The following is a 27,992-nucleotide window of genomic DNA, read 5'->3' on the forward strand; positions in this document are numbered from 1 at the left end:
TTGCCTCTGTAATTGTCCACCGTGTGTCATTTGAATCCTGTGTTTTGGGGACACATACGTTTCTGTATGGGACTTTGGGGTCTGGTAAACGTTTCATCTCACCCCTCATCACACACCATGTGCCAGATGGTATTATTTGGCTCCCCTGATAAATATTGATGGGATTGGCTTGGACAACAGGCAGTCTCATCCTTTCTTAAGGCATTTCGAATTGACTTTGAGAGAAAACCACAGGAACGTGTTGCCATTTGTGAGGACATTAATGCGAACGAAGAATAGGTGATGGAGAGATGCCAAAAAGTAGATGGGACATAGAGGCACAGAGTGGCTATGGACTGTAATCTAGAGAAACAGAGATAGGACAGAACAAAGAAAAGAAAGTCATTTTGAACAATTTCTAAAGAAAATGTTTAGCTGTTGTTCCAATGTTTCTAGGCTATTGTTTACTTGCCTTGAGTCAAAAGAGCATTTAGCTAAAATGCTTAATATAAAATAGTTAAGCATCTCATTGATCTGATAATGTGTGGCATGTTCACAAGCTGATTTTTGGAGATTAGTCAGACTCCCGTTAAGAATCTCAAGTTCGGTTGGTGTACGTGACCATGGAGGAAAACATCTAACACGTTGGGGGACACCGCACAGCTAGATGTCGACAAAAGCCGAGGAGAGAGGGAGGAGAAATGAGGCGGGGGGAAAGATCAGGGCGGCTGAAGGATCAGTAGCACACAGTAGAGCTCATTGTGTCTAACCCGATTATCCATCACTAGACTCACCGGGAGATGGCTTTTTGATGTCAGATGGTGTGTCGGCTGAACATGATGAGTGTATCTCTTATCAAGTTAGAGCAACTTTCTTTACAATTATAGATCAACATTTGCTCTGGATCTTAATTTCGAGAAAGACATGGTGGTCTTCATAAGTAAAAATGTTCGTTCCTTGTTGTCGATCTTCAAGAAGGGTGAGTAGAAGGACACTATATTTGGTTTCACACTTTGACCGCAGACTTTGATATATGAACACATTAAAAGACTTGTTGACATTATTGTGCACCAGGTCGTAAAGCAACAGAATAACAAGAGAAGAGAGAGATTAATTTGGTTAAATCTATTAGCTTGTCATCCCTGTTTGTTACTGTCTTGTGTATCTGTCCCACAGACCCGAGCTTCAAGGTTCAAGGGTCACTATACTGTACCTATGTTTATATATTTTGACGAAATGAGACCACATTTTATTAAACTGCCTTTTTTAACTTAAAAAAGCTGTGATTTGTGAATTGATTTCACACAGTGCACTTACTGTACCTACAATCTGTGATGTGAGTATCACAATGGCACCCATGAACAGAAGGACACCGGACACCCCCGTGGGGTGAACTAGACAATACCCTTATAAATTGATACCTACCGAGCAGTTAGAAATCTGCATAGCCGACTTCTGAGTCCCTGTGCTAAAAACACACTTAACTTATTAACGGTACTTTTAGAGGCATCGCAACTGTTGTTAACTCATGCCAAGTAAGTTTAATGCACTCAAGAGGTACGTATGATAGCAGGACAAGAGTGTTCCTGTTCCTTTGAGAGCTGCGGCCTAACGGCCTCCCTGAAGGGTCCCGTTTCTGCCTATTGTACTACACTGAAGATCAGTGGCAGTCAGATTTTGTCTTACTGAAGTCACTGGCAGAATCAATAGACATGCTAAATTGGTGTAACATTGACACCTAGCGGTTGAGCTTGGTATACTAAGTTAAAAATATTGGAGAGGGTTTTCCCCCGGCCCTCCTCTTACTCAGACTGGATGCTCACATGAGTTGCCAGACACTTACAGGAGTGTAATGGAAAGCATCAACACTTACACTGTACGTTTAACTGATCATTTATATGTTTGCTTTTTTGTTGATTGCAAATATAACTCAATCAGCAGCTCGATTCAGAGATTGCGGAGGTTACATTTACGGGTCATATTGCTGTCTTGTTTAAATAACCGTAATAACATTTTATACTACTCCCCGTAAGTTGTAAGTTTGCAACGTAATAGTACCGGAAAGGCTGGAAGCTGCTATATCTGACCCAGGTCGTTTGTTTGCTGCAATATGCTGTGATTGTCGGCAACTGGCAACCGAGCTGTCAAAATCGTCAGTGGGCGGGGTCACACGGACCAAAAAAATGCTGTAGCATGGTTTTTGGACAAATCAATATATAAACGTAATATGTTTCTAGACATTTAGGATTTTTTTTATTTAATAGTAATAGTATTACAGACAGCACCTATAAAGCATTGTTTCTGTCATATAATATATTGTTATCATATTAATGTCAGATCCAATATAGTCGGCGCTGCATCTTTTTTAAGGCTCTCTCTGTCCAAAAGGCCTCTTTATTTTTTGAAAATGTGAGTGATGCTTTGTGGCAAGCCGCGGAACATGGGCAATAGGGTGATACCACATTAAGCCACGAATTAATCTAACCAACACCTGTTTCTCTACAATGTTCTTATGCAGAGATATACATATTGCTAAATGGTTGTTAGGCTAACCTGTTTGGTTGCTATGGGCGTGGCTTGGCATCTGGAATTGATAATACTGTAAGCTATGAGTGAAACAAACCACCTCTCTACGATGATCCGATGTAAAGATATAGGTATTGCTAAATTGTTATTAGGCCATCCTGTTTGGTTATGCATGTTATTGGTTATGAAGTTCCTTGGATACTGATTGGTTGCCTGAATAAAACGAGCCCCCCCCCCCCTTGTCTCTACGCCACTTTGTGGCAAAGATCTGTAATTTTTATAATGGGAGTCTATGGGATCGTTTGCTAGGTTGCTGTAAATGGTTGCTATGGGCGTGGCTTAATAGCTTCATGATGATCGTGTGACACTGATTGGTTGCCTGAGTAAAATGAGCCCCCCCGTTGTCTCTTAGTGTTTGCAGTGCGAAGATGTTCAAAACGGTACAGTTTTACGCCTTATGTGAGCATGTTTTCTGTCAATGGGGAATTTTGGGGGACTCTTTCACCCCAGGGGTGCAACTTACAACCCAGATGTATGTTGTTACAGAGCCTGATTGCCTCTTCAAATGTGGTAACCCGCATGTTTCTAGGAAATCCTCGCTCGGAGCTACGACCCGCCAAAGTTGGGCGCAATGTTAAGTCAATGGGATTTTTCAGGTGTTTTTTTGCCCCCCTATCGAACACCCACCCGATCGCTTATAAAAGTCATAGCACACTATTCCTCTATGGGCCGGTCGATTTGAGCGCTCATTCATGGCTCTACGCCAAAAACTGTGGGACAAGTTACGTGCCAAACTTTTGGCGGAACAAGAATAATAAGTATGAGGCAATAGCAATAGTGAGCTTTTTTCCAAAAGCATCACTAATAAGTAACATAGACTAACAATGAGCAATATCGTTTTTCAGCATTTATTAATCCTTGTTAATGTTAGTTAATGCCAATACATTAAGTTCATTGTGCATTAACTGTTAACTGTTACAACTTGCGATTTTAAAAATGTATTTTGTAAATGCTGATATGAACATGAACTAAGATGAATAAATGCTGAAGATTTATTGTTGATTGTTAGTTCATGTCAGCTAATGCACAAATGTTAACAAATCCAACCTCATTGTAATTTCTTAGTACAATTTGATTTCTCAATTCATGACCCCTTTAAATTGAGTTAAAACTCAAACTATGACGATTTGCCATAAAGCAAGCGTGTGTATGTGTGGATCAAAGTGGTAAGATGGTACACACCTGCACTGATCCAATGCTTTTATCAGGCCAATCTATATTATTAATCTGCTGGTGGCTTTAGCCTGCCAGACTGTTACCACACCAGGTCATTCTGACGTGTCCCGTCAATCTGTTGACACCCGATAAGGAACATGCTGTATCATGACTCCTCACAAATCAGACGCATTGTTCTTAAGTGTACGATTCACCTCAGATGTCCAGATTAAAGCCAAACATAACACTGAGTGATAAAAAGGTGCTTGACTGGCATGAAAACACAAAAAGACTTGTTTCTGTGAATTATATGAAAAAGTAATCTGTTCTGTCTGTGCCATATGAATGACAGATTGACATAAAGATTTGTACTGTATGCTGTCATGTTTACAGACGTATATCGTAGGGTAACCTGGCATTTCAAGGCATTAGAGAGATTAGCCTGTCAAAGACTGAAGGCTCGGTCAACACATGCTCCTGCCTGCAACCCTCTCTTATGTAAAACCTGTCCAGCAGTCAATTTGAACAGGTTAGATGGAGAAAGAATGGGCATCATTTAACTGCCAATTTTCTGAATAATTAATTCCCAGAATACGGTTGTGTTATTCCTCGCTCATTATGATTGCATGTTTTTCTCTCTCGTGGTACATAAAGGGAAAATAAAAGCGCAGGACTGGCTGTGATTAGATGATGTGATTTTTCCACTGTCTTCTGTGATCTCATAACGCTGTCTGTCTTTCACCGTAAAAACAATTGTTGGTTCAACTTAAAAAAAAAAATGTTATCTGGTTGCCTTAAAATGTTATATTATGTTAACTAATATTTTTAAGTTGAATAAACTCACAATTTTAAGGCAACCTTGTAACTTATTTAAGTCGAACCAACAAAAAACAACAAATAATGAGACCACCAGTAACTTTTTTAATTTTCTACAGGACAAAAGCACGATGATGAGAGAAAGCTGAGTGTACACTACACAGCCGCTCAGCACTATCAGGAAAATGTGTTCATTGAAGGCTGCAGGCCACAGTACCTGGAAGACCTTCATACTGAGGCCAGGGAGGGACTGAAGATCTTGCAGCAGGAGGGTACGTCACATAACTACACATCAAACTGATAACACGTGTATTTTCTCATGCACCTCACTTCCATTCTTTTTCCCATGCAGAGCAAAGAAATGGACTGGATTTTCAGGATGATCAGAGTATGGTAGGCTTGAATGAATCTACATATATCAGTGTATGTGGCACTCTCCACAGATATGGTCAAATTGAGACATAAATCTAGTGCTTTCTTATAAATAATCGAAATTAACATGGAATGAAATGTACTGCTTAATATAAATACATAAAAAGAAAGGTATTCCTCACTTGATTTGGTTCGAGCAATGGTTATTTATATCGTCACTGTCTTTTCGAAACCCTCAAATTCACTGTTTTGTCTGGAAATGGAAAAAACTGTACTTTTTTAAGTCAGAGTTAATAAACATTTTTAATACTTTCAATACTTCCAAAACATAAAGGCTGACTAACAACAATAATGATTTATGACAAAATAAAATATGGAAACACAAGGTTTCAGAAGGACCGCAGCGAAATATTACTTGAACATTATACACATTAGAGCTGTATATGAGTTTAAGAGTATCAGGTGTCATTAATGCAAACTTTCAGGTCACTTTGTGCTTTATAAAAACATAAATATGTAGAAATTAAATGAATCAAACCTATAAATAGAATAATGAAGTGTTCTCTTATACTGGCATTCATATCTCCACAGCCAGAAGATGCATGCTCAAGAGAAAGAGACGAATCATTGGATACTGATAGCACTGCTGAACACTCTATCATCTCAGCATCCTCCATCTCAGCAGTGTCCTCTCGTCCGGTGCTTACACGGCAAGGTATAACAGGTCTAAAATAAACCATCCCTTTGTTTTCTACTCTCCAATAATGGTTATTCGTGATGTGGTGCAGAAATCATCACAGCTGAAGCTTCATGTTGAATTTCACATGGATTCTTGAAGATACGATGTGATAGTTTTTCAAATGGTGTTGAATTCCTCTACACTCTCTCACGTTCCTTAGGTTCCACTTTTAAGCCCTTGAACCCAGTTAAAAGACTCGATAAGACAAAAAGGAGAAACAGAAGAACAACAATCATGGGCATACCACAACAGGTCCAGAAAGAACTAGGTATGTGCTCTCATTTAATTTGTAAATCACTTTCTCAGACCTTAATATTTATCGAACAAAGTCATTTTAACCCCATGTACCTAATAAAGGTTGAGGTTAGGTTCCGTCCTTGTACCTATTACTTATGCAGTAACACATTTAGTACATTGCACATAAAATTACTTGCTACCAAAACATCTGTCAAAGATAAAAGCGTGATTACTTTGTCTTGTTTCTATGTAGACATGGCAAGAGGAAGTACACTGCACCTTCCAAACGAAGAACATAATGGTCAAGAGGATTCATCTGGCACAGTATTCATCCCAACCATTGATGGAGAACCTCCTCCAGGACATCATGAAGGGGCTCGTGTACACCTGCAAAATATCGAGGTTCTCCAGACATCAGGAGATGAGGATCTTCTCATAAAACACATCCAATGCTTCTATCAAGATGACTTGTCCATAAGCCGAAAGCTTGGGCTGGGACCATGCCCTATGCAGAGGCCTAAATCTCTGGCTGTGCCAGGCATGACCACTTCCTGTTTACTGCAGGAGCCGCAAGGTCCTGTGATGTCCATCTCACCACAAGCAACGTATTTATCCAAGATTATTCCAAATGCAGTTCTGTCCGCTACAATAGATATTATTGAAATTAACCACGGTGTCTGCCAACATACGGTCAGTACGTTTGGCAAAGGTAGCTCAGCAACTAGCCCAGCTTCTACAAGATCAGGAAGTAGAACAAGTGAAGGTCCACCTACCACCAGCATCCCCAACAGAACCCATTCACAATCATCTGATACTGTCGTTTCTAACTCCTCTACAATCTCTTCAAAAGAGAAAGGTCCACCAGCATGCGTTGCTGACAGCACCAAAGAAGCCTCGGATTTAAACCCAAATGCGAGCTCAAACAGTGAAATATGTTCTGAAAGTAAATGTACAAATCAGAGACTGGAGCACAGGGACTCAAGTGATACAGAGGAACATGTCAGAAACAGTAGTTTTTCTCGAAGCCTCTCAGTGATGAAGACAAAACTACCACCAGCACCACCACTGAGAACCTATTCTCTGCACAATGAACTCAAACAAATAAGGAGATCAAAGGAATGGGAATCAACCAATGGCCAAAATCTCACCAGTACAAAAGAAGATGATTATTCCTTCAAAGAAAAGAGTTATTTTCACTCATTAGTACCAAACCCATCAAGACACTTTAAGTCGTCTCCAAAGTCCAGTCCGGTCAGCACCGACCAGCCGGGATCAAGTAGTTCATCTCCACATAAAATATCGTCTAGCGAAAGTAAATTTGATAGGACTTTATCTCCTTCGAGTGGATATTCAAGTCAGAGTGGCACACCAACCCATTCCCCAAAAGAGGTCAGTCCCTCCTCACCTGGAAATAGACGACTTAAGCATTCAAAACCAGACAGAGCAGGTGTACGCACCTCCCCGGTGGTCTCGGTTTCTTCATCTTTGACATCTCTGTCCTCAGTCACGTCGGACACAGCACATCAGAACATTCAAACTAACACCACTCCATCAGAGCCACTGAAGCTCTTCCCTCCTGTTATCAATCCTGTGAACTCCCCAAAACCGACAAACATCTATAGGGAGCTATTCAACATTCCACCTCCACCTAAGGTAAAGGCCCCTTCTCCTCCACCTCCTGAAACCTGGATTCATAACAAACGCACATTTGAACTGTTATGTGGTCCGGGTCCGAATGTTAATAGGTTACAACAACTTCAAAAACAGCAAAAGTTAAACGCCGGAACTCAAAACACAGATACAATACATAATGTTGAGCCAATAATCCCAGAAATACCGACAGCAGATGAAACAAATGCTCAACTGGAGAGAAAAATGCTGGTTGTGCCACCACAAGTTCATGAACAAATGATGTCAGAACCTTCAACAAGATCAACATTATATAATGATGAAGGTCACAAAGAGTATAGTGAAAGCATTCAGATTCAAGATCCGAGAAATGTAGACAACCCAACTCAAACCGTTCCTAATATGGAGGTACCAACTATTGAAGTTGATCATCCTCAAACAAACTGTGATGTCGATACTGAAGCTCAACTATTGAGCAAATCCACTCCAAAGTGTTACAAAATCAATACAGAGAACCAAAGACACACCATAGTTCAGGACATTTCGAATCACAAATCAATGCATACTCTCAGTATAGAATTACCAGAGATCAATGGCATTTCTCCACCCCCTTCTCCACCTCCGGAACACCACCCCCCTCCACCACCTACAAAACACCCATCAGCCTCCCCAGACTCGATTCCTGCACCTGATGCGGAGGAACAAGGGCAGGACACAGGGGTACAGGCCACATCTCTGGAATCTTCTTGGCCACCTCCACCACCACCAATGGATGAGTCAGCTGAACTTATATTTGAGGAGCAAGATGAACTTGAATTCCCTCCACCACCCCCCTTAATTATCTATGAACCTCTGATAGAGACATCAGGTAAATGTCAAGAATCACATGAAGAGCATGTTGATGTAGAACTAGTGTCAACAGAAGTCTCTGACATGGAAAGTAGTTCAGTAGTCCAAATATCAGAAATTCATAACATTCTGGCAACAAGAACTGTACCGAACTGTAGAGTTCTGGATGATACATCAAAGTCTTGCAACAGTGTCTCACAAGTTCACATAGCAAACACAACTGTAGACTCTCCCAAAACGTCAAATCTTTTACAAGTTGAGGACTTATTCTATACAAATTCAAATATATCAGAAGACGATTCATCAGAGGAAGCATCACCTGATATCCAGGCAGTGTCCACTAATGTGGCTCATGCACCGCCCCTGTCAATGGAAGACCAATCTGCTGTTAACTTCCGAAGGCAAGCGTGCCCCATAAACAAGGACAACAGGAGCAAAGACCTCCTGTGTCGCCACAAGAACGCACCCATTCCAAAGGAGGATGCCAACATTCCCCTCGTCACACCTTCTTTACTTCAGATGGTCCGACTACGGTCTGTAAATGTTGAAGATCAAGTAACTGATGATTCCAAAACAAGTCTCGAGTCCACAAAAAAGGATCCTCAAACCTCTAGTCAAGCAACACCCCAAAAGCCTATTCGCAAATCCTTGACTCTAAAATCTCTCCCACCCACAGTCACATCCCCTTCCATGTGTCTCCAAGAGGCCATACGTATGAAGACCGCTGCTTTGTCATCTGCAGGAGTAGCACCAAAGCCTAACCTACGCTTAGCCTCAACTGGTGGTACTGGTTCACCCGTTGACTTGCACAAGTCTCCTGCGTCAACCGCCAGTTTTATCTTTTCCAAGAGCACAAAAAAAGCTGTCATTGAAACAGCTACATCTCCTGACGCTCAGCCAGGCCTCAGCCAGAATCTGGTGGATGAGATAACGCAGGTTTCCGACCCAGCCAAGATGAGGATTACAAACGGCATGAAAAAGCCAATAAAGGTGCCGCCGCCTGTTGCTAAGAAACCAGTGCATGGAACAAATCCTCATAACAAGCCAGAGAACGTAACAACTGATAAGACAGAGTGCTTGACAAATGAACAAACAGTGAGAGTTAATGGGCAAAGCGACGTTGTGCATCCTGCTGGTCAGCTAGCACAAGCATCTACTTGTCGAGATATAGCAAGTAAGAATAAATTGTTGGTTGTTTGTTGGTGCATGAAATATTAAAGGAACTATGTAATTCATATCAATAAATATATAAATCTGTATTAAGAAATGATTATGACTTTTTTTAGGAAGTACAGAGTCGACATGTTGAAGATGTGTTTTGATTGGACTGTTCGGTCACAGGAAGACAAAGAAAGTGATGGAAAGCTCAAGTAAGAACAAGATCAAGGATTCATGGATGCCACAACTGTCTTTAAAGCCTTAGCCTGGAAATGGCCTTCAAATGTTTGCAAAAAGGTTTTCTCCATTTTATATAATAGCTTTGTTACAGCTTTCAAGTATTTTTCTAAATGTTGAACTGTCTGCTCTGGGAAAAGTCACTTTGAGTTTATGGTGGATGTGCTGGTGGATTTTGTAAAGATCAATGGCTAATGACTGCAAGATTGAAGTGACATCTAGTGGTCACTAGTCGTAGCAACTGCTGCTGTGTGCAAAATATAAAACCCGGTGTTATAATTTCTTGACATCCAAATATTCTTTATATCAACAGAGGTTGATTTCTAGCTTCTAATGAATGAAGTTGTTTATACTAACAATTCTGAATGTTTTAGTGCTACGGCAATCACGCCTTTCAGAGTTTGCTTTGAGCAAATATATGTAACTACACATGTACAGCACTATCAGTTACCTTCAAAACACGACTGAGAACATGATATAAACACATTTACCGTTCAAATAGATAAAAGCACTTTGTGAGCTAAAATGCTGCATTCTTTTTTTGTTTGAACTAGCAAGCAGTGAGAGAAGACTGATGGTCCCTTTAGGACTGATGTAAAATTATATATACACTTTAGTAGCGGTTTACTTCGAGGCAGGAGTGAAGCGAGAAACTACACTGTTTTAAACTAAATATGCATTAAAGATATTTATAGATTTAACCCGGTGTGACTCTTTTTTTTCACATAGAAATGTATGTTCATAGTGTATATTCATAGTGTATATCAGTTGTTCTCAACAAAGGGGGCCCTAGATGACTTCCAAGAGGGCCTCAAAAAGACCAATGGCTTAAAATTAGAGCATTGAAATACACTGGGAAAAACAAGATATCGTTTTAGTATTTGGCCATATTTATATTGAATAAATGTTTTTGCAGGTAATGTCAAGCTCTTAAATATTTTATTGGGTAGAAATTGTGAGTTTTTGTGAATGGGACCTCTGAATATTGTTGAGTAGAATGGGGAAAATGGAGTCCAAAAGGTTGAGAATATCTGGTGTATATGCAGCGCATCAGACAAAAAATGTATGTTACTGCAAATATTATAAGCACAAAGAAACTTTTAAAGGCAATATTACTATGAAGAAGTTTGAGAAAATGATTAGGAATTGTCCTTTATAATTTATTGAGATGAGTTTGGTTAACATCAGATGGCCATACTTCAGATGAGTTCTGAATATAACATTACATGATACTCCAGGCTTTTTCAGTGAAGTCAAATAATCCTTAACAGATTTATGTACATTTTATCTGAACCGTTTCCATAAGTTGAATAGTTTCAATAGTTCAAAAGTTAGAGATTGATCAGTTTCCAGCAAGATGTTGGCATCACAGGAAGACCTGAATTTTAGAGGAACTCTTCAACTCATCTGAACAGTTTCCTCTGGGATAATTGGATACATGAAAACTGAATATTTCGAGTAAAATGGTACAGACAGTTTAGCTAATGTTTCCACCCTTCAGTGTTTTACATGTGATTTGTCCTAGCTTGGTCATGAGGCTTTTTTCTTTCCATTGTGCAACACACTCGTCTGAGATCTTCAGATCCACCTGAAGCGATCACACGAACAAACAGGCGAGAGTAAGACACAGTGAACCCTCTTAAATAAACATCCAATTCTCAAAGTATAAAAGCCAACATACCTGTAACTTCTCAAACACTTTTTTCTTTGGTTTCAATTCATCATCTGGTTTACCCGATTCAAACCCATCGATGTAAACCCGGTCTCCTGGTGCTGAACCTTCTGGTGGATCCAAAGGCTCCACTTTCCTGGGCTCTCCCTCACTGTAAGAACACGAGAATGATTAAGATGAAAATCTAATGAACGTTACAGAATGAAAGTCAATTGGTTGCACTGACATTGAAGCACAGAGCAGCATGGCTTGGGATTCAATCCCTCTCATCTTCTGGGGCTTCAGATTGCACAGCAACACAACATGTCGGTCCTGCAGCTCCTCCTGAGAGATGTAAGCCACCAGTCCACTCACAACAGTCCTAGGCTGCTCCTCCCCGACATCAATCTTCTCTAAATACAACGAGTCTGCATCTGGATGCTGTTACATCACAAAAAATGAAAAACAGTTTAAACTTTGCTACATTTAAAGTGGTTATAATGATTTGTATTTTAGACTACAACTGCTGATAAATTGTTTTCACAGTAGAGGTTTAACAGTATATTGAGATGCATTTTTTTGTGATATGAAAGCTGCTGAATCTTATTGGTTGAGCTGCCAACATGTGACCTGCAAATAATATCATTAACATAAGAAGACATTTATTTACAATTACTTATTTGCTTTTAATTTATTGTTCTAGTTGTTTTAAGGTTTTTTAATTCGTATTTATTAATTGCTGAACCTTCTGGTGGAGTAATGTAAAAGCAAAAGATTAAGTGCGTTTAATGTATTTTTAGTTTACAAGCAAAAACTAAGCCAGAAATGTTGTCTAAGATTTGTTATCTTAATGTTCTTCAAAAAACTGTACGTACAACGATAATGCGATAATATATATTTATTTTTCCTTTTACCATTAAAGTTTAATTTTTTTATTTTTATAACATATTCTAATAATATTATAATTGTTAACCATCATGAGATGACTGTATCACACCTACTCATTTAGAGAATGACATAATCTAAACAAATGTTGGCTTACCTTCCCTATACTGATGATTTTGCCCACTCTGATGTCCAGTCTGGATGGGACGAGCTCATCCTCCTCTGCTGTCTGTTTAGGGTTCCCCTTTGCTCCGCCTTCTAAAAAGAAAGAGCATTAATGAACATAACATGTAAATGTTTTCAAATAGATCGTCAAATCCAAAACATAATAAAAATATAATGCAGGGCCAACATACTGCCTGTCATTTTAAATCATTCCTAAAGATCAGCTGGTTCAGATGTGCTATACAATATCACTCACTGTTTTTAGAAAGTTCTGGATAGGCTGAATTTGACAGTTTCTTTAACTCCGGGGTCTCAAACTTCTTCCTAATGGGGTCCAGCAGCTTGTTCAAGGCCACCTCCACTGAGGCCTTAAGGTCACCAGGGTGGACATGCTGCAGACACAAGGTGGTCTACATATTAGGTTCAATTTAACTACTGTATGCAAAGATGTGTATCTGAAAAGGATATTTTGTTCTAATTTACGTGAGCTATTAGATACCTCCGCAGCAAAGTCCTTCTCTACCTCCTCAAAGTCTGTGTAGACTTTATCACCTCCCCACTTTGGATCTCTCCTAATCACAAATTCTGAGAAACAAAAAAGCAACGTTGGCACACATAACAAATGTGTCCAGAAGTACAATATCGGCAATAAAGCTCACCAGAGTGCAAAGGGAAAAGCACATGTTTGACGAAGGACAATACTCCATTATTCTGAATGTTTCCAGGTTCACAGAACGCTTTCTTCAGCTTCTTCTTTACATCCTCCCTCTTATCCAGGAGGTCAATCTTGGACTCCTGAGATTAAATTTGAGTATGAATTGCAGAATTTCCAACAGAAAATATCTAAAGCATACCCCTGCTCCACATTTCTTTTTAGTTAATGTTCTAGTACCTCCTCTGAAGAGCTCATCTTCGCTCCAGTTAGTCCAGGCACCATTGGGTTCATCATATGAATGCGTTTTGTATAACCAAGAGAGGGCAGATACTACATAGAAGAGGTGAAGAAAATTCAAATATCTCTTTTAACCACACATATATCAAATGATGTGATACAGTTGCATGGAAGACTTACATAGACCACGACACAACTACAATGCTGGTTAAAACCAATAAAGCGATGTCTGCTGGCCAATTGATTGGTTGTGCTTCTTGTCATAAATGGTGAATAAAATATGGATATAAAGATGAATGAACAACGTGTACCTTTTCGGCTAATGTGAAGATCTTTCTTTGGTCCACACCCCCAAACTGAGCGTCCACTTTCAGGTACTCCTCATCCAGGGCCTGATGGAAGTAAAGTGTCTGTATACAACATTTGCTAGAAAAAACATCTTCTATATACAGTATGTTCAATTGTCTTATATGCTTTTTATTTGGTTCGATCATCCATAATTTGGTTATTATCAAATGGCTACCCAGGTAAAATGTCAAGATTAAAGTACACATCCATAATGTACTTCATGTGCTCCATTGCCACACATTAATTCTGTCCTTAATATACTAAAAATATAGTTTTGTCTATTCGTGGTGTCTCAACACAATACATTTAGTTTATCTTAAGTACTAAAAACTATTTCTATATGTTAAGCACAAACATAATGCGTAAAAATAGAGCACTTTAAGTACATGTTAGTGTATAATGTATAGTGCACTTTTTTCACCTTATGTTTAAAATATGACCCGCTCGTTTAAAATATATCGTGCCAGTGCGTTTACGGACGCACGACACAAGTTCGATCCCGTCTTGAGCGTCCTTTGCTGTTCCCACAACCCTGTCTCTATCAAATGCTTTCCTGTCTGCTCTCCACTGTCCCATCCCAATAAAGTCAGAAAGCCCCTAAAATATAACTTGCATATAAAAAACCTGCATACCTGTAGTCCAGGATACAGCAGACCACTCAGTAGGGGATGCTCGACCTGTTTGACCACCTCAGCACCTGCTTTCTTGGCATCATGTTCAGTCATCATGGATGACAGCCGGTACACATCCAGAGTGTACTCCCTATAGTGGATCAACCAGACACAGATGGATAGACTCACTAGTCCAATACAGATGACACAATATATGATATACTCAAAATATATTCAAAATATTGAATATATGGATACCCAATATATTCCAGAGTAATTCACGTATTTACAGAGAGTACAGCTGTTACCTGCCGAGCTGATAGTCTGTGCCTTTCACAAATTTGAGCTTGTCAATAGGAACTCCAATGCTTTCCAACATGGCTTTAATAACCTGCTCGTAATATTTCACCCTGAGCTCCAGCAGCTCCCAGGGAGCCTTCATGTTGTCCAGGTAGGCATGAAGATCTGCAAAGAGGATGGTCACCTACAGAAAACATACATAAACATAATCTATATGCATGTTTGCCATTTTTACAATTCAACAAAATGTAAATCCATTAGAATATTACATTATATTGACATTTCATCGACGGACATAACTTGGTAACTCAGAACCAATACAGCAAAAACAAACCTCACAGCCCGCCTTCAGGAAATCGGCGATCTTTGACATGGGAACAAAATAAGCCACGTGGGGTTTGCCCGTGGTTGCTGTGCCCCAGTAAACCTTCAGCTCCCTTTCTTTCAAGATCTCCTTCAATTTCTCCTCACCAAGAACCTCCTAAGGAAAGAACATCAAAGCTATAACAACACACGCGAGATTACGTGCTTATTTGATTTCTTTATGTATTCTTTATATCTATGCACACTACAGAATCAAGAATGTGTAGAGCTCTGAGGGTGGCACAACAAAACAACTTGAGTTGATTCACATCTGAACAATATCACACGGCTGTTGTATCGGAGATTCTCACACCTGAAGGTTTCTGGTGATGAGCTGGAACTTCTCATCTGGACTCAGCTGCTCACCCATGATGTCTGCTGCCTCTGCACGCGCAGAAAACTAAAGTACTTACAAAACAAGCCAACAAGAACTTCTCTGCTCACAAATGACGTCATTTGCTACTCAAGACAAACATCTGTTAACAAACTCCCTTGTTTTAGTCGGTGGGCAGAGCCAGAATACCATGTTACCGATATATAACACGTAATATGAAGAGCTTGATACCAAAAGGAAATAACATGTTTTTAATAATGTCATCGTGTTTTTATCGTGTTAGCTATCTGTATTGTTTTGAGTTATTGTGGCTTAAATCAAAACAAACCAACTGTAGTTTGATTGGAATGCACAATAAAAACATGATTTTGAGTATTTGATGAGGTGATGTGTGCTACTGTATGAATTAACCATGTTACTGATGGTGAGCGTTTTTACTCCGGTTCATGCGAATGCTAGCGAGCAGATAAAGCCTCAGTACACACAATGATCTTGTCTTTATACAAAATGATCGCTAATAAATACCACAAGCTGCGCCTATTAATGTAAATACATTAAACTCACCGGTGGTCGCAAGGAAACGTGTGTGCCGGTGACAGGCTTTTCCTGTTGAAGATCATTTCGTCACGTGTTTCAAAATAAAAGTCTCCCAACAATAAAATGTAGACGGATAAAATATTGCTTCATTTATATATACACAAAACTATTTTTAAATGTATATCTGAATGCATCCGTAAAATTATAGAAAACTATCAAAAAACAGGCTAATCCGCATTTTCTAAATATTGTGCTATTTAACAACAGTGTTGCATCAGCTCGGAATCATCTTATGTCGAGCTATTCGCCACTAGGAAGAGTAATCGATTAAGAAAACCGAACTCTAATCGGGTTCCGGGGAAATGTGAAAGATTAATGTTCATGTATTTCTGTACTCTATTGTATGCAATGTTTAAATGTTTAAAACGGGAGATATGAAGAGTTTGGTTGCAAAATGAGACACCATAAAAACATGATAACATTATAAACATGATAAAACGGAGTCATCTCATTATGCCAATATTTTTGAGGAGGCAACAGGCAAGACGAATTAAAAAAGGATTTAAATGATGGGCTGAGATTGTATACGGAGTTGACACACTAAAACGGATATAATTTTTATAAAGTACTTATATGAATTATTATACAGCGGAGTAGGATTCCAACAATATAAGTATTTACTATTTTGATCTTGTATTTAACATGCTGTATCATAGAAAAAAAGAATGATGTTCAGATGTCTCTCAAACATGAATGAGCATTTATTATAGATATTATATTTAAATAACCAAACATCTACATTTACAGCAATTCCATTAATAAACGATCAAAGCACATTTATTTATACAAACTGTACATTGTGATGTCAGAATGCAATTCTTACCAAACCTGTGTTAAGGCGAATTTGACATTGTCATATCAAAATTGGCAGCAGATAGAAAACGGTATTAAATCAAACCAAGAACATCCCAAAACAGTACATGATACGTATATGTGCATATGTATAACATATGACACTTACACAGACGTATTTACACTTTTCTGCCCAGATAGAAAATGACAACGATCATTCCTTACCTCTAAGCTGGTCTATGTACATTTATATTACAGATCATACACATGGTAAAACACTTGGCATTCAAATCTTTGACACATACGTTGCAGGCAGAGATCTAACATTATTACTGTACATTAATAAAATAATGCCTTACATTAGCACTTTTGGGTCAACTGTAATATGGACAATCAAAGGGACACTGACATTTAACAAAAAACAAAGATCATATTCATTCAATACCTAAAGCATTCAGCAAACAAATTCATTGGCTTTTCCATAGGAATTAATGATACATTAGAGGTCATTGTTCTGCAGTGACACTCTTTTGTAATTGCCCTTATTTTACTTTAAAGAGGCTCTTAAACAAGATAAATTAAGGAAGGTGGGAGAAACAAACTTAATGGAATTAACATAAGATTTAAAAAAGTAATAAATACTTAAATAATCTTGTTCGCCATACATCAGAAGCATTTGATCATACAGTTTAACCCCATGAGCACTAAATAAGTTAGATGGCTTCCTGCTACAGCATTATTACCGGTTTACCTCACAGCAGTTTTGATTATTTCTTACTGTGGATACAAATGGATTCTGAACTTGACCCAATACGTTTTCTTTTCTTATGTTCATCTTTACAGGCACAAAGGGTTCAAATCGGGAAGATCATCTTTTTGGTTCATCCCATATAAAACGTGCATGCCCAATGAGACTGATGTACATAGAAAAAAGGTTGGTGGAAGGTGAAAACATATGAAAATGAGAAATCTGCCTCTTGTGAAAAGTGAAAAACAAGCCTCTTTTGTTAGCAGTACTGATGTTTGAATGTACTGATGTACTTAAGTTAAGTCTTATGGTTTTAGGTTTTAAGTCATGCAGTTAGGTGCACAAACGTATTCATAAATAAATTAGATTCACGGATCTTACTTACATAGTGAACACAGACATTCCTCCCAAAAAGAACCTTTCATAGTATCCCAAAAAAACGTTTTAAAGTTTCCTCTCATGAAAGGCATATCTCACCCCAGAAGGATTTAGTGAAGATTTAAATGTGTGCTTTTATCAAAAGTCTGCTGGTTTGGTACACTGTGAAATCCTTCTCCAGCAAGCAGCACAAACCAACCTTGCCACCCTCAACTTTTGTGTGCGAAACACATCGTGTCCTTCAGCACTGGAAATGACAAGGCACTTTGGATTTAAACAGTCAAAGGCTGCATTTCAGGTCCATCCACTTGTTGTGTAGAGGGTACGGTGACTTAGGCCGATATATTTTAGCCACAAGGTAGCATGCGCTGCTGGTTCAAAGCACTTACTCTCCGGTTTCTTTTGCCTTCGCTGTTCTGAAGCAAACGGTACAGTAGTTTGGGTCTGGTGCTATAAAATTATATTGAGCTCGGTGGAGTCGGTTTCCGAGTCGACCTCATTTTCTCTAAAGAGCGAGAATAAAAGGTCACAATTAAAAACAAGTCCATTGATATTGCAAAGCTATTTGAACTTATTCAAGAAGATTATATGATCTTCAAGTACGTGTACTTCACAAGGAGTGATTTAGTACTTCAAATAATTTGATGGTTTTACCTTTGTTCATTAAGTAGTTTACGATTACCCTGTCTCTTTTCCTCAGTGATGGGATAGGAGATGAAAATGATTAGCCCAATAATGATAAAGAAAATTGGAGCAGCAGATACCAGGATCTTCAAAGTTAAAGTGACCTCTGCTGGCTGCGTGCAACCTCTCGTCACATAACCGGCAAAACTATTGAAAAAAGTAAGAAATGAGAGAGGGGAAAAATGAGTGTGTTATTAACATACATCCAGATAAATCCAACCTCATGACTGTTTCATGTGAGACTTTCCATGAGTTCGTAATCAGTGTTCAACATGGTCATTGGTCTCTAATCGCATTATATCTCAAAGAAAAGAAGCCAGACACATTCTTGTACAGTGAAAATATAACCAAATGCGATCTTAGTGGATCAAGCAGCCAGCATAATCCAACTTTAAAAGCTTGGATCTCCCATACAGGAATGCAAGATTACTTCTAGTGTGGTTTCAGATACGATTTATTGTACGAGGATGTGAAGATGTTTGCTGCAACTTACTCAAGGCTGAGGGTGGAGACTCCTAAAGAAACACCAGATGCAAACTTGGTGAAGAACACATAGAAGGAATAGAAGATGGCTTCATGGCCCTGAGAATCAGGATTTTGTACTTTGAAATCATCCACCACATCAGGAAGCATGGACCTGGAACACAGAAGAAATACACTATGAATACGGAAACTTTGGAAGCACACAAACATAACGTTCACAGGTTTATATCGGTTAACAGTCACTCACCATGGCAGCAGGTAGGCTGCCGCAACACTGACTCCGGCAGCAAATGACACTATGTATGTCAAAATTAGATTGCTTGGCACTAGGACTACCATGACCACGAAAGGTACCACAGACTGCAAAGAGAATACAAGATGTCAGTTACAGAATGTCAGACCAACAGATGCAGCTGTGGTTCAAGGAAACATAACTCATCCACCGTTAATACTCAAATGTTAGCAAATCACTGCCAATACTTACTGTTGTTCCAATATACACTGCAGTTTTCTTGCCAAATTTTGTAAGGAACCATTGCCAGAATGGGATAGCAAGTGTGGCAGAGAGCTGAAAAAGAAAATATAAATCACAATGAATAAAGCTTTACAATCCATGTGCTGGCTTATATAAGATTTGGTTTTAGAATGATGGCATCTTTGCTATGGGTGTATAACAGCACATCGCTTTAACTAACAATACAGGAATGGTGGTTTGTGTGGCACTTTTAAGCAGTCTTCATCTACTGAATAAGTGACCTCATAATCCCAGACACTAGTCATAAAGGAACATTTATTTTACTGTGTCTCTCTGTCCATTTAAATGTTCAAATGATTCAAAACTTTAACAAAGCACAAGAACAAGACACACCTGAAGTATTGTATCTGTATTCAGAGTTTTCTGTTCATTTGTAACATTAATCCTTCTCTCTCATTCCATAACACCATACCCATATTTACAAACCAAACAATCTTTATTATTCATTTACGGTCATTTGAGGATGTGTTGTTAAACTGAGTTTTCTGGAGTAGTTCTCTGTTTCTTCTGTCTTTTTCTTCTTTCATCAAATTTGTTGTATTGGATTCAAAGTCAAAGGCTTTAGTTTTACTCACAATGTCTCTACAACCGGGGTTTAGTATATATTTAATTAAAGTGTAAACGCAGTGCTATATAAATAAACATTGATTGATTGTGTACCCATTTACTGATCGGTAAATGTGACCCACGCACAGAATAATAGAAGTCATTTTGAAAAACTCCATTGTCACATTACACACCCTTTGTTTCCCTCCCTTGAAAGGGTTCAAATTCAATACTGTCTAAAATAACAAAGCCCTTTATTATGATAAAAGGTTAATGAAAACACGCCTTGTTGTTAGCTTACCATTATGGCAAGCAGGATGTTTTGGAAGTCATTTCTGAAGCCCAGGCTGTAAATACAGAAAAGTGCAAAATTTCCCTCCAGGAGCTGCAAAAACATTTATAGAAATACAATATGAGCTGAAATGACATTTGCAATACAATATCATTGCCAAATATAACCATGGTGATCCTAGTTGGTCAGAGGTTTAAAAACCAAAAGGTGCTGTTGGGAAACCAAAATTCAGAACTTACCATAAAAGCCAGAGAAGTGAAGAGAAAACCCATGACCAGCTTAGCATAAGGACCATGACCCATTACCATACGGATGCCCTGGAAGAACGACATGGGTTCGTTTCTGACCCTGCAGGTCTCTAGGAGGAAGAAGAAAGAGGGATGAGCATAAACACTAAACACAAGTTTGAAAAAATGACAAAAAGACAAAAGCACTTTGCTTATTAATGTCCCATCAGTCTCCTTGCACAACCAAGTTTATTTTCCCAGCATTACATTACAAAGATCTCAACATTTTGTAAGCTAAAATAACTGACCTCCTTATAGCATGTTCCCAACTTTGGAAGCCCCTCTGAGTGCTTTGAAAGCTAATTCACTGACATTACATGAGACGAGTTCTCTGTTTGTGGGCCAACTACAGTAACGCGAGCCCTGTGGAAACGCAGCGGCTACATCTGCAATCAAAACCTATCGCTACGGGAAATCGTCAAGGAATCCTCACTCCTGGGAGTTTAACAAAAGCAAAGAAAACAAGCTTGGGCTTCGTTTATGTAACAAAGCTTGGCAATGTTACATGCACATACCTTTTTGCTCTTTCACACCAAGGAACAGCACCACGGCACAGAGAATGTAGATGGAGCAGATGACACCAGATGCAATCATGTAAGCGTTTCTCTGTGGGACAATTAAAACATCATTAAACACCAACATAACAACAATAGTAATTCAATAAACCTTGTAAAAAAGAAAAACATACCAGATGTCCCAGCGTAACAGGAGGCTGAGTGATGTTGACATCAAGACCTGCCTGTAGGTCGGTGGAGTTGAGATCAGTGGAGTTGAGGTCCTCCATGTTTGGGATGCAAGGAGCATTGGCCATCCCCACGATCTGACCTTGAACTGCAATGCCAATGAGTGTGGCCAAAACCTCAACCGTCATTCCTGAGGTGAGACAGCTGACAGTTAGCAACGCAAATGTACAGCAGGTTGCCATCTTTATTTTCAGGGTACATAACCAGTTGTAGATGTGTCAAAGCACAAGGTACTGAATGAAACTTACGGTACGCTGTGGCTGAATCCCTCTCCTTCTGATCGGTGCTAATAAACATGGTAAGGGCAGAATACGGCACATGGAAGCACTGTTTGGAGACATAAGAGAAGTCACGGGGGTCAATGCTAATTCACAGAAAACCACGAATGCTAGCACACATGTTCATACAAAGACTGTTACTCACGGTTTGTAACGTTTGGAATGCACAGTAGAAGATCAGGTACCAGGCAACTTTGCCTTGGTCAACAGTGGGCACGTACCAGATGAGGCAATAACAGAGCACGGCGAACGGGGTGGACACCACAATCCTGTAGATAAAGAATATGATTTCATTAGGCCAAAGTGAATGAACAAGATTAGGTTTTATCTATGGAAATTGTTTTACAGCTCTCAAAGAAGTTCAGAGAATTTCTCAACACAGTATAAATCATGTTAAAGTATAAACGCAACGTAATGTTGCCCATCCTGTAACTTAACACATCATTCAACCTTTCAAAGGACCAAATATGGCTTTCCTTCCCTTTAGCATCATCATCACCAGTTTCACATTGAGAAATGGAAGAAATAATCACATCGGAGACGACTTCCCTTCTTTGCGTCAGACTTATTGTTCCACGCGAGGTGAGCCAACCGGATGCCAAGATGGAGAACAAACTGTACATGAGCAGTTTTTTGGTTTTGTAATTGACAAAACTAAATGGTGGTGTACTGGATCTGGATAAATGCTCAACAGTACTTCCAAAACCAATTCACAGAAACACATATTTTCGTTTGAGCAGCATGTTTTTTTTAACAGAATTCAATTTGTGTTTTGCTCCTAAGCTGTGTGTTTTTAGTAAACACAAGAACATGAATCCCTTTCAGTTGGTTTGACCACATTTTAATCAATTCTACAGATTTTTCTGAAACAATCATTGCAGATAAACACAGTTTTGAAAGGCACAGTTGGAAATTTGGCACGAGTCGTTGCTCAAGATTTCTTGCACAAATACGCCTAGTGTGACTGTAATGTTATTTCACAAATATGCACAGATGTGTTCATTGAGCTTTAGGGAAAGAAATTAAATCCTGTGCGAAAATCCCCCTCAAACAAAATATTTGTTCATTTCTAAAACTTGTGAAATGAATAAAAAAATGTACATTTAAATGAAGCACTGTTAAATGATAATTAAATAGAATGAAATAAGTTGAAATGGTAAAATGATCAACAGCTTTCCCCGCCGTTATTTCGATTGGATATTAGACCATAGTAAATATTTGTATATAAATATGCACAATTTAAGGTTATAACCGTGCATTTTAGGCCAATAACTCTAAGTAACCTGGTATTGTTTAGAACTGCAATCTATTATTATCTTTAAACAGACTCATCTTACAAACAAAACCCATTGAGAATAATAATTATAAATAAATACTAATGCTAAATGTGATAACATGTATTGCCATTAGAAAGTAAACAGGAATTAAAGCCAGTAAAAACCCATCTCTCATCAATGTACGAAAGTGCTATTAATAAAGCATATTTTCATATTGTCATTTCATCTTGTGACTTTAAAAACCCTTCAAAAGTTTGCTTTACATTTTTTTAACCAAAAAGTCCAACCGATCAAACGTGTAACCAAAACAGCATGCATGTCACTCTTTCAGACCGCCATTTGAACTATAATAACCCCACCGCCCGTCAGCTGTGGGCCGTCTATAGACTTCTCAGCTGGTCTGCCTTCTCTCATTCTGATTGGCTTACAGCAGTGGTGTGTTGTGGGTTGGACCACTCAGAGTTCCCTTATTTGCATATTCTCCTGATGCATGTTCCTCACACAGACAGGCACAGGAATATCTCCCTCCTAAGCACTCGGCACTTTTATTATATAACAACGAGCTATTCAGACCACTTTCCATGTAACAATGTTTTAAACAAATAACAAAGTTGCGCCTTTCGGACTCTAAATGTCTTCCATTTTGCTTTATACGTCCCTTAAATGAAAGTCAATTGCGGATTTATCAAATATTTTGGATTATTTAAAATGTGATAACATCTTATCATGTTGGCTGCAGACTTTCATCACGACGGGATCAGAATATGTTGCTAACCTTTTATAACTGCCAGGATTATAAAAGCTTATCTCATATAAATTCAATTATAATGACTTATTTTCCTCATGACTCTCTGAAGACCTTCTTCCAGATCTCTGTATCCCATACCTACAAAAGTCCCTCTGGCACTCATGTTCTCCCAAGTGACATCACCACACAATCCCGGACGTCACGAGGGATCTTCTAATAAACCCCCCTAAGAGTATTCAACGGTCTTGCTGTGTTCACTGGCACTGAGCTCATTAATGCTGAACTTTCACACCGCTTTCCTACCAGATTCCTTTACACGCTCCATGTTCAGTTCGAATAGCATCAGGCATTCCTAACCCCACCCCCCCCATTCCGAGAACTTTAAGAACTTCCGGATTTCCTTCAATGAGTGACTTCTGAGACTGGATTCCAAGGCTTTTAGTTAGCACGTCAGCAATCCTAAAAAAAACTAAACGAACCAAACCTGAAACTCTTCAGTATATTTAGAAGCCCTGGAGCTTTCTCTAAACTAGACCTTTACCACAGGCATCAATGTAAGGACAGATCATGCCTGAGGGAGTGTAAGGTTAAGAGTCGACTGTCAAGCAACACACGCAATGTTGCATTTTTTGTTAGGTTAACCACACATTCACCACCATAGAAAAAAGTGCATACTAAGAAATAATCGTTTGATTAGATTGATCAAATGCAAGTGGTCATGTTGGTCTATAAATCCGATCTAGTTGGTTGGATATAAAAGCAAATTGGCTGATGGCAAAGTTCACAGAGGCCCCCCTCCTTGAACAAGAACCAGACACACTTGGCGCTTTCACTTGAAGACCGTACCTCCTGACATTTCAAATCCATGGAGATATGGGTCAGAAGACAAAGCAAGTGACAAGGCGGAGAGATTCATTTCGGGAGAATGCTATCAATCAGAAGAGCGTGGTGGGTAAAATTGTGAAACTAATCCAAGAAAAGGTTATAAAAGAGGCAGACGTTACTACAGGCAACTTGTTCCTCGCGTAAGACAATTCCAACTCGTTCAATGTGTCATGTAGTTCAGCAAAGTGAACAAGTGAAGAAAAACATACCAGGGCATCATTCGTCCAAATCTGGTCCATGGGCTTCTGCTGACTAGAAAGCCCACCGTGGGGTCTGTAATGGCATCCCATGCTCGACCCGCAAACAGGATGATGGAGGCGTAAAATGGTTCCAACTACAGAGAAAGAGAATAATCAAAATGTAATTATTTGACAAATCCAAAACATTTGCCATTCGGATTCATATTAAATGTTATTTCTATGCTCCACTTTCACTTGGAGATGGTTTCACTTTTTTGTACTTTATGCTGGATAATAATAACATTAAACAGTGACCAGGAGGAGCGCATGGGGTTTACTCAATGACCTTGAAGGAGATGATATCCTTAAAACACACATCAAGGAAACTTCACCGTTGCCATTGCTTTATGTCCCGAAAAAGACTTTTATAAAGCTCTGCCTGTCGACGTTAAGCATCGCATTAATTGTGGGAATACATTAGCAAGGCTCACACTTGTGCAGGTCTTGGTGACATGATAAATGTTGAGAGCTACTAGAACAATCCTGAGCTGGTTTTACCCAAGGTCTTTAATCTGGCCAATAAGACTGCCAAGAATACAGTACAGCCTTAAAAGTTAATGGCATGAGAACTTTATACAGTATCCACCTATTCATTTTCCAGTACAATTCCTCCTTTGTGACTGTACGGACTGTTCGTGACTGTGTAGGCAAGGGGTGTATAGAAACCCAACACCCCCTGAAGTTCACAATCAGTTTTCACACAGTCAATCTGATCTGCAGTTACGACACTGTGAATTATTTGTATTACATTTGTCGGGAAAACGTCTCGTGGCTTTTTCACATCGTAACCATAATCTGAAGTCCAAGCGCCTTTTAAAACTCGACAAGGGTACAGCTTGGAAATTAGAAATAATTATAAAAGGTTTTATCTGTACTCACCAAAGCAACATCCAGGAGGTAGATCTGGAGGAAGAAGCCAAGCGCACATCCTGTTATCTGGTACGGGGCTCCTCCAACAGCGTAGCACAACTTATTGCACACCGATAAACGATTTCTAGTCTCGCTCTGTTTGAAAAAAGAAAATAAAGATCATCTTAAATCGTATTCATAAGGCCTCTCGGAATTCAGAATATGGCATGATATGTCACACTCAGGCAGGTCATGGAGGGTTCACATTGTCTCGGTTGAGATTTAAATGAATCTAATGGTGATGTAAGCAGTCGAACGATGGCCAGACGTTTGCAAAGCCTGTTAGACAAGCGCTTGTTTTAATTATGCTAATAGTACTGTGCATTTCTGCTTGACTTGCTGTTTGGTCCTAATCCAAACATAACCTCGTTGCTCATAAACTTGTGCTGATGCTTTTATCTGGGTCACGTAGGAAAGCACATTCTGCAACTGGCAAAATCACAATTATATGCGTGACTTTCCCCTAAACCCTTAGCAGTAAGTTCAGTGATTCAAATGCATTTGCTTGTGACAGCTGAGTTTTCGTCATGTGCACCGTCCAAAAATAAACCTCTAAAGTTGTGCCGTGAAGACCACAGCGAGCAACTACAGTGCAAACTTGTCGTTCTGCTCAGGACGTTCTCACAATGCCCCCTGTCAGAGAGCACCGAGGCGATGTGTAGCCTACTCGCAATAACACAGAGTACTTTGGATGGCTAAATGAAACTAGATATCAGCGCAGAAGAACAATTGTTTTAGAAGAAGTTCAACAGTTAACTCGGCAGTGGCACATTGTTGAAGTGGGACTTTGTTAACTCTAGATTCATACTTTATTCTGCCGATATACATAGGTTGAAGTGTAAATAAAGCAGAAAGTATACAAGCACGCTCAATAGCGTTAAAACGTTGCACCCTTCCAGAGAAGGTAATTTCCTCAAGAAAACAGATAGGCCAACATGGAACTGTGGGAACCAGGAATTGTGATGTTATCCTTGAGCATTAAACCGTTCCACAAGTGTAAGGACGAGTCAAATAATATCGTTCAGCCTGAATTTCCTCAACAGTTTTACAACATAAAGAGACACATCACTTAACAGCGATCCCATGAAGTGTATCGATTACCACAGCAGGTGGCAAGCAAACACGACACACGCATCTTACCGATGATGTGGCAAAGCGCGTGTGGGTCAGAAACCAAAATATTGACACCAGTTCAAAACATAAACACCACTTATTTGTTATTGGTTTCTTTCTTGTCTTTTTTTGTCGTCGTTCAACGGCAAAATGAATTGTGATTCTAGAAGGGGAAAGTACAAACGCAGAAAGACCCGTGACCGCTTTGAGGAAAATTATTTGTAGGCTACACGGTCAAATCGCTATAATCGTAATCGGCTTGTATACGTTCCAACGATATTTTAACCCACGCACATCTCAGAACCACGGGTTGCGTGATAGACCCTTCAGCGTGCAGCGGCGAATTCAGCCTCTTATTCGAATTCTCACATCCGGCGAGTGACGCGGTAACATCTCGATTTTAAAGGACGGTCCGTGCGCTCGTTACACTGGATTTCAAAAACGTATCGTGAAGTTGTATATTACAACGTAAATTGTGTCATTTGTCGGGTCAAGAGCAGCGTGGATGCATGGGGCGCGTTCCCCGATTCATACGTGACACGTATTTGAGCCGTGTAGCCGCTCCCACTCGTTGAGCTTCTCAACCGCTCCTCCACAGAGACTAAAACACGTCTGCTCATTAAATTGTAAATGAATCTGGACACGAACCGTGATGAATTTCGTACCTTTGCTGATAGTTTGATCTCATCTGGTCCGGGTTTGTGGAGGAGACTAGCATTGGAAAACTGCTCTGCGCCATCTCCTCTTGCCATGTCGTTCCTGTAGTTTTACGCTTAAATCGTTTCTCACGAGGAGACTTGCTGAATGGCGGCGGCGAAGGATTGAAACAATGTAACATTCAGTAAGAAAAACGTCTGATGTTGCCGCGAGATTAAGACGTTTGCTGTGGAATCAACCTGTGTTTCTAAAGACTCGTGTAACACCCGGCTGTAGTAATTGAGGCGTTGGATGCTCCACCCCTAAAGTCATTCATGTTCAAACGCGCCCACTTCCGTCGAATGATGTCCCGCCGACGCCGACGAGAAGGTGGCGTCATCACTCTGACGTCAAAGAGTAAAATGTTAGGGGTTGCCTAAAAGTAAACATTTGCAAGTCCGATGTTGTCGAACCTAAATGTTGGGAAGACAGAATAGACAAAAGAGCAAAAGCAGA

The 27,992-nt window shown here is 39.4% G+C and overlaps 3 protein-coding genes across 4 annotated transcripts in view; 1 reads left to right on the top strand and 2 right to left on the bottom strand.

Annotated features, from left to right (window-relative positions):
• Nucleotides 1-10,457, top strand: part of nhsl3 (NHS like 3) — a 37,312-nt gene extending 26,855 nt beyond the window's left edge. Inside the window, exons 3-8 of the mRNA XM_079485532.1 lie at nt 4,656-4,808; nt 4,889-4,929; nt 5,500-5,623; nt 5,808-5,915; nt 6,138-9,536; nt 9,649-10,457. Of these exons, the coding sequence (XP_079341658.1) occupies nt 4,656-4,808; nt 4,889-4,929; nt 5,500-5,623; nt 5,808-5,915; nt 6,138-9,536; nt 9,649-9,671 (3,848 nt within the window). The 3' untranslated portion in view covers nt 9,672-10,457. The remainder of the gene's footprint in view (nt 1-4,655; nt 4,809-4,888; nt 4,930-5,499; nt 5,624-5,807; nt 5,916-6,137; nt 9,537-9,648) is intronic.
• A 429-nt stretch (nt 10,458-10,886) lies between these two features.
• yars1 (tyrosyl-tRNA synthetase 1) lies at nt 10,887-16,164 on the bottom strand. Of its 2 annotated transcripts, none has more exons than XM_079485449.1 (14): nt 15,871-16,164; nt 15,286-15,356; nt 14,944-15,090; nt 14,618-14,793; nt 14,331-14,460; nt 13,662-13,742; nt 13,351-13,443; nt 13,118-13,253; nt 12,958-13,043; nt 12,715-12,850; nt 12,451-12,551; nt 11,656-11,849; nt 11,439-11,580; nt 10,887-11,345 (listed from the first exon to the last, which is right to left on the bottom strand). In XM_079485449.1, the coding sequence occupies exons 2-14, from the start codon at nt 15,340-15,342 to the stop codon at nt 11,235-11,237; spliced, it is 1,590 nt and encodes a 529-aa protein (XP_079341575.1). In that variant the 5' UTR covers nt 15,343-15,356; nt 15,871-16,164; the 3' UTR covers nt 10,887-11,234. The 2 variants fall into 2 exon arrangements, with proteins under 2 accessions (XP_079341575.1, XP_079341576.1); XM_079485450.1 differs by having other exon boundaries at nt 15,286-15,380; nt 15,871-15,921.
• A 412-nt stretch (nt 16,165-16,576) lies between these two features.
• Nucleotides 16,577-27,817, bottom strand: mfsd2ab (MFSD2 lysolipid transporter A, lysophospholipid b). Its single transcript, XM_079485451.1, has 14 exons — nt 27,506-27,817; nt 25,698-25,823; nt 24,789-24,913; nt 21,815-21,938; nt 21,640-21,718; nt 21,337-21,521; nt 21,164-21,254; nt 20,601-20,719; nt 20,371-20,454; nt 19,473-19,556; nt 19,236-19,348; nt 18,999-19,142; nt 18,476-18,652; nt 16,577-18,326 (listed from the first exon to the last, which is right to left on the bottom strand). Exons 1-14 carry the CDS (start codon nt 27,590-27,592, stop codon nt 18,272-18,274), a joined length of 1,593 nt encoding a protein of 530 aa, XP_079341577.1. The 5' UTR covers nt 27,593-27,817; the 3' UTR covers nt 16,577-18,271.
• Nucleotides 27,818-27,992: the final 175 nt, after the last annotated feature.

The sequence above is a fragment of the Barbatula barbatula genome, assembly GCF_947034865.1.
Source record: "Barbatula barbatula genome assembly, chromosome: 21".
Lineage (NCBI taxonomy): Eukaryota > Metazoa > Chordata > Actinopteri > Cypriniformes > Nemacheilidae > Barbatula > Barbatula barbatula.

Coding starts and splice junctions, on each gene's coding strand:
- mfsd2ab (XM_079485451.1), bottom strand. CDS start 27,592: ATGGCAAGAGGAGATGGCGCAGAGCAGTTTTCCAATGCTAGTCTCCTC. Junction 20,455..20,600: donor TCACTTCTCTGGCTTTTATG/GTAAGTTCTGAA, acceptor ATGTTTTTGCAG/CTCCTGGAGGGAAATTTTGC. Junction 18,327..18,475: donor AAACTACTTAATGAACAAAG/GTAAAACCATCA, acceptor CTCGCTCTTTAG/AGAAAATGAGGTCGACTCGG.
- yars1 (XM_079485449.1), bottom strand. CDS start 15,342: ATGGGTGAGCAGCTGAGTCCAGATGAGAAGTTCCAGCTCATCACCAGA. Junction 13,743..14,330: donor TGCTGTATCCTGGACTACAG/GTATGCAGGTTT, acceptor TACTTCCATCAG/GCCCTGGATGAGGAGTACCT. Junction 13,254..13,350: donor AGATGAGCTCTTCAGAGGAG/GTACTAGAACAT, acceptor ATTTAATCTCAG/GAGTCCAAGATTGACCTCCT.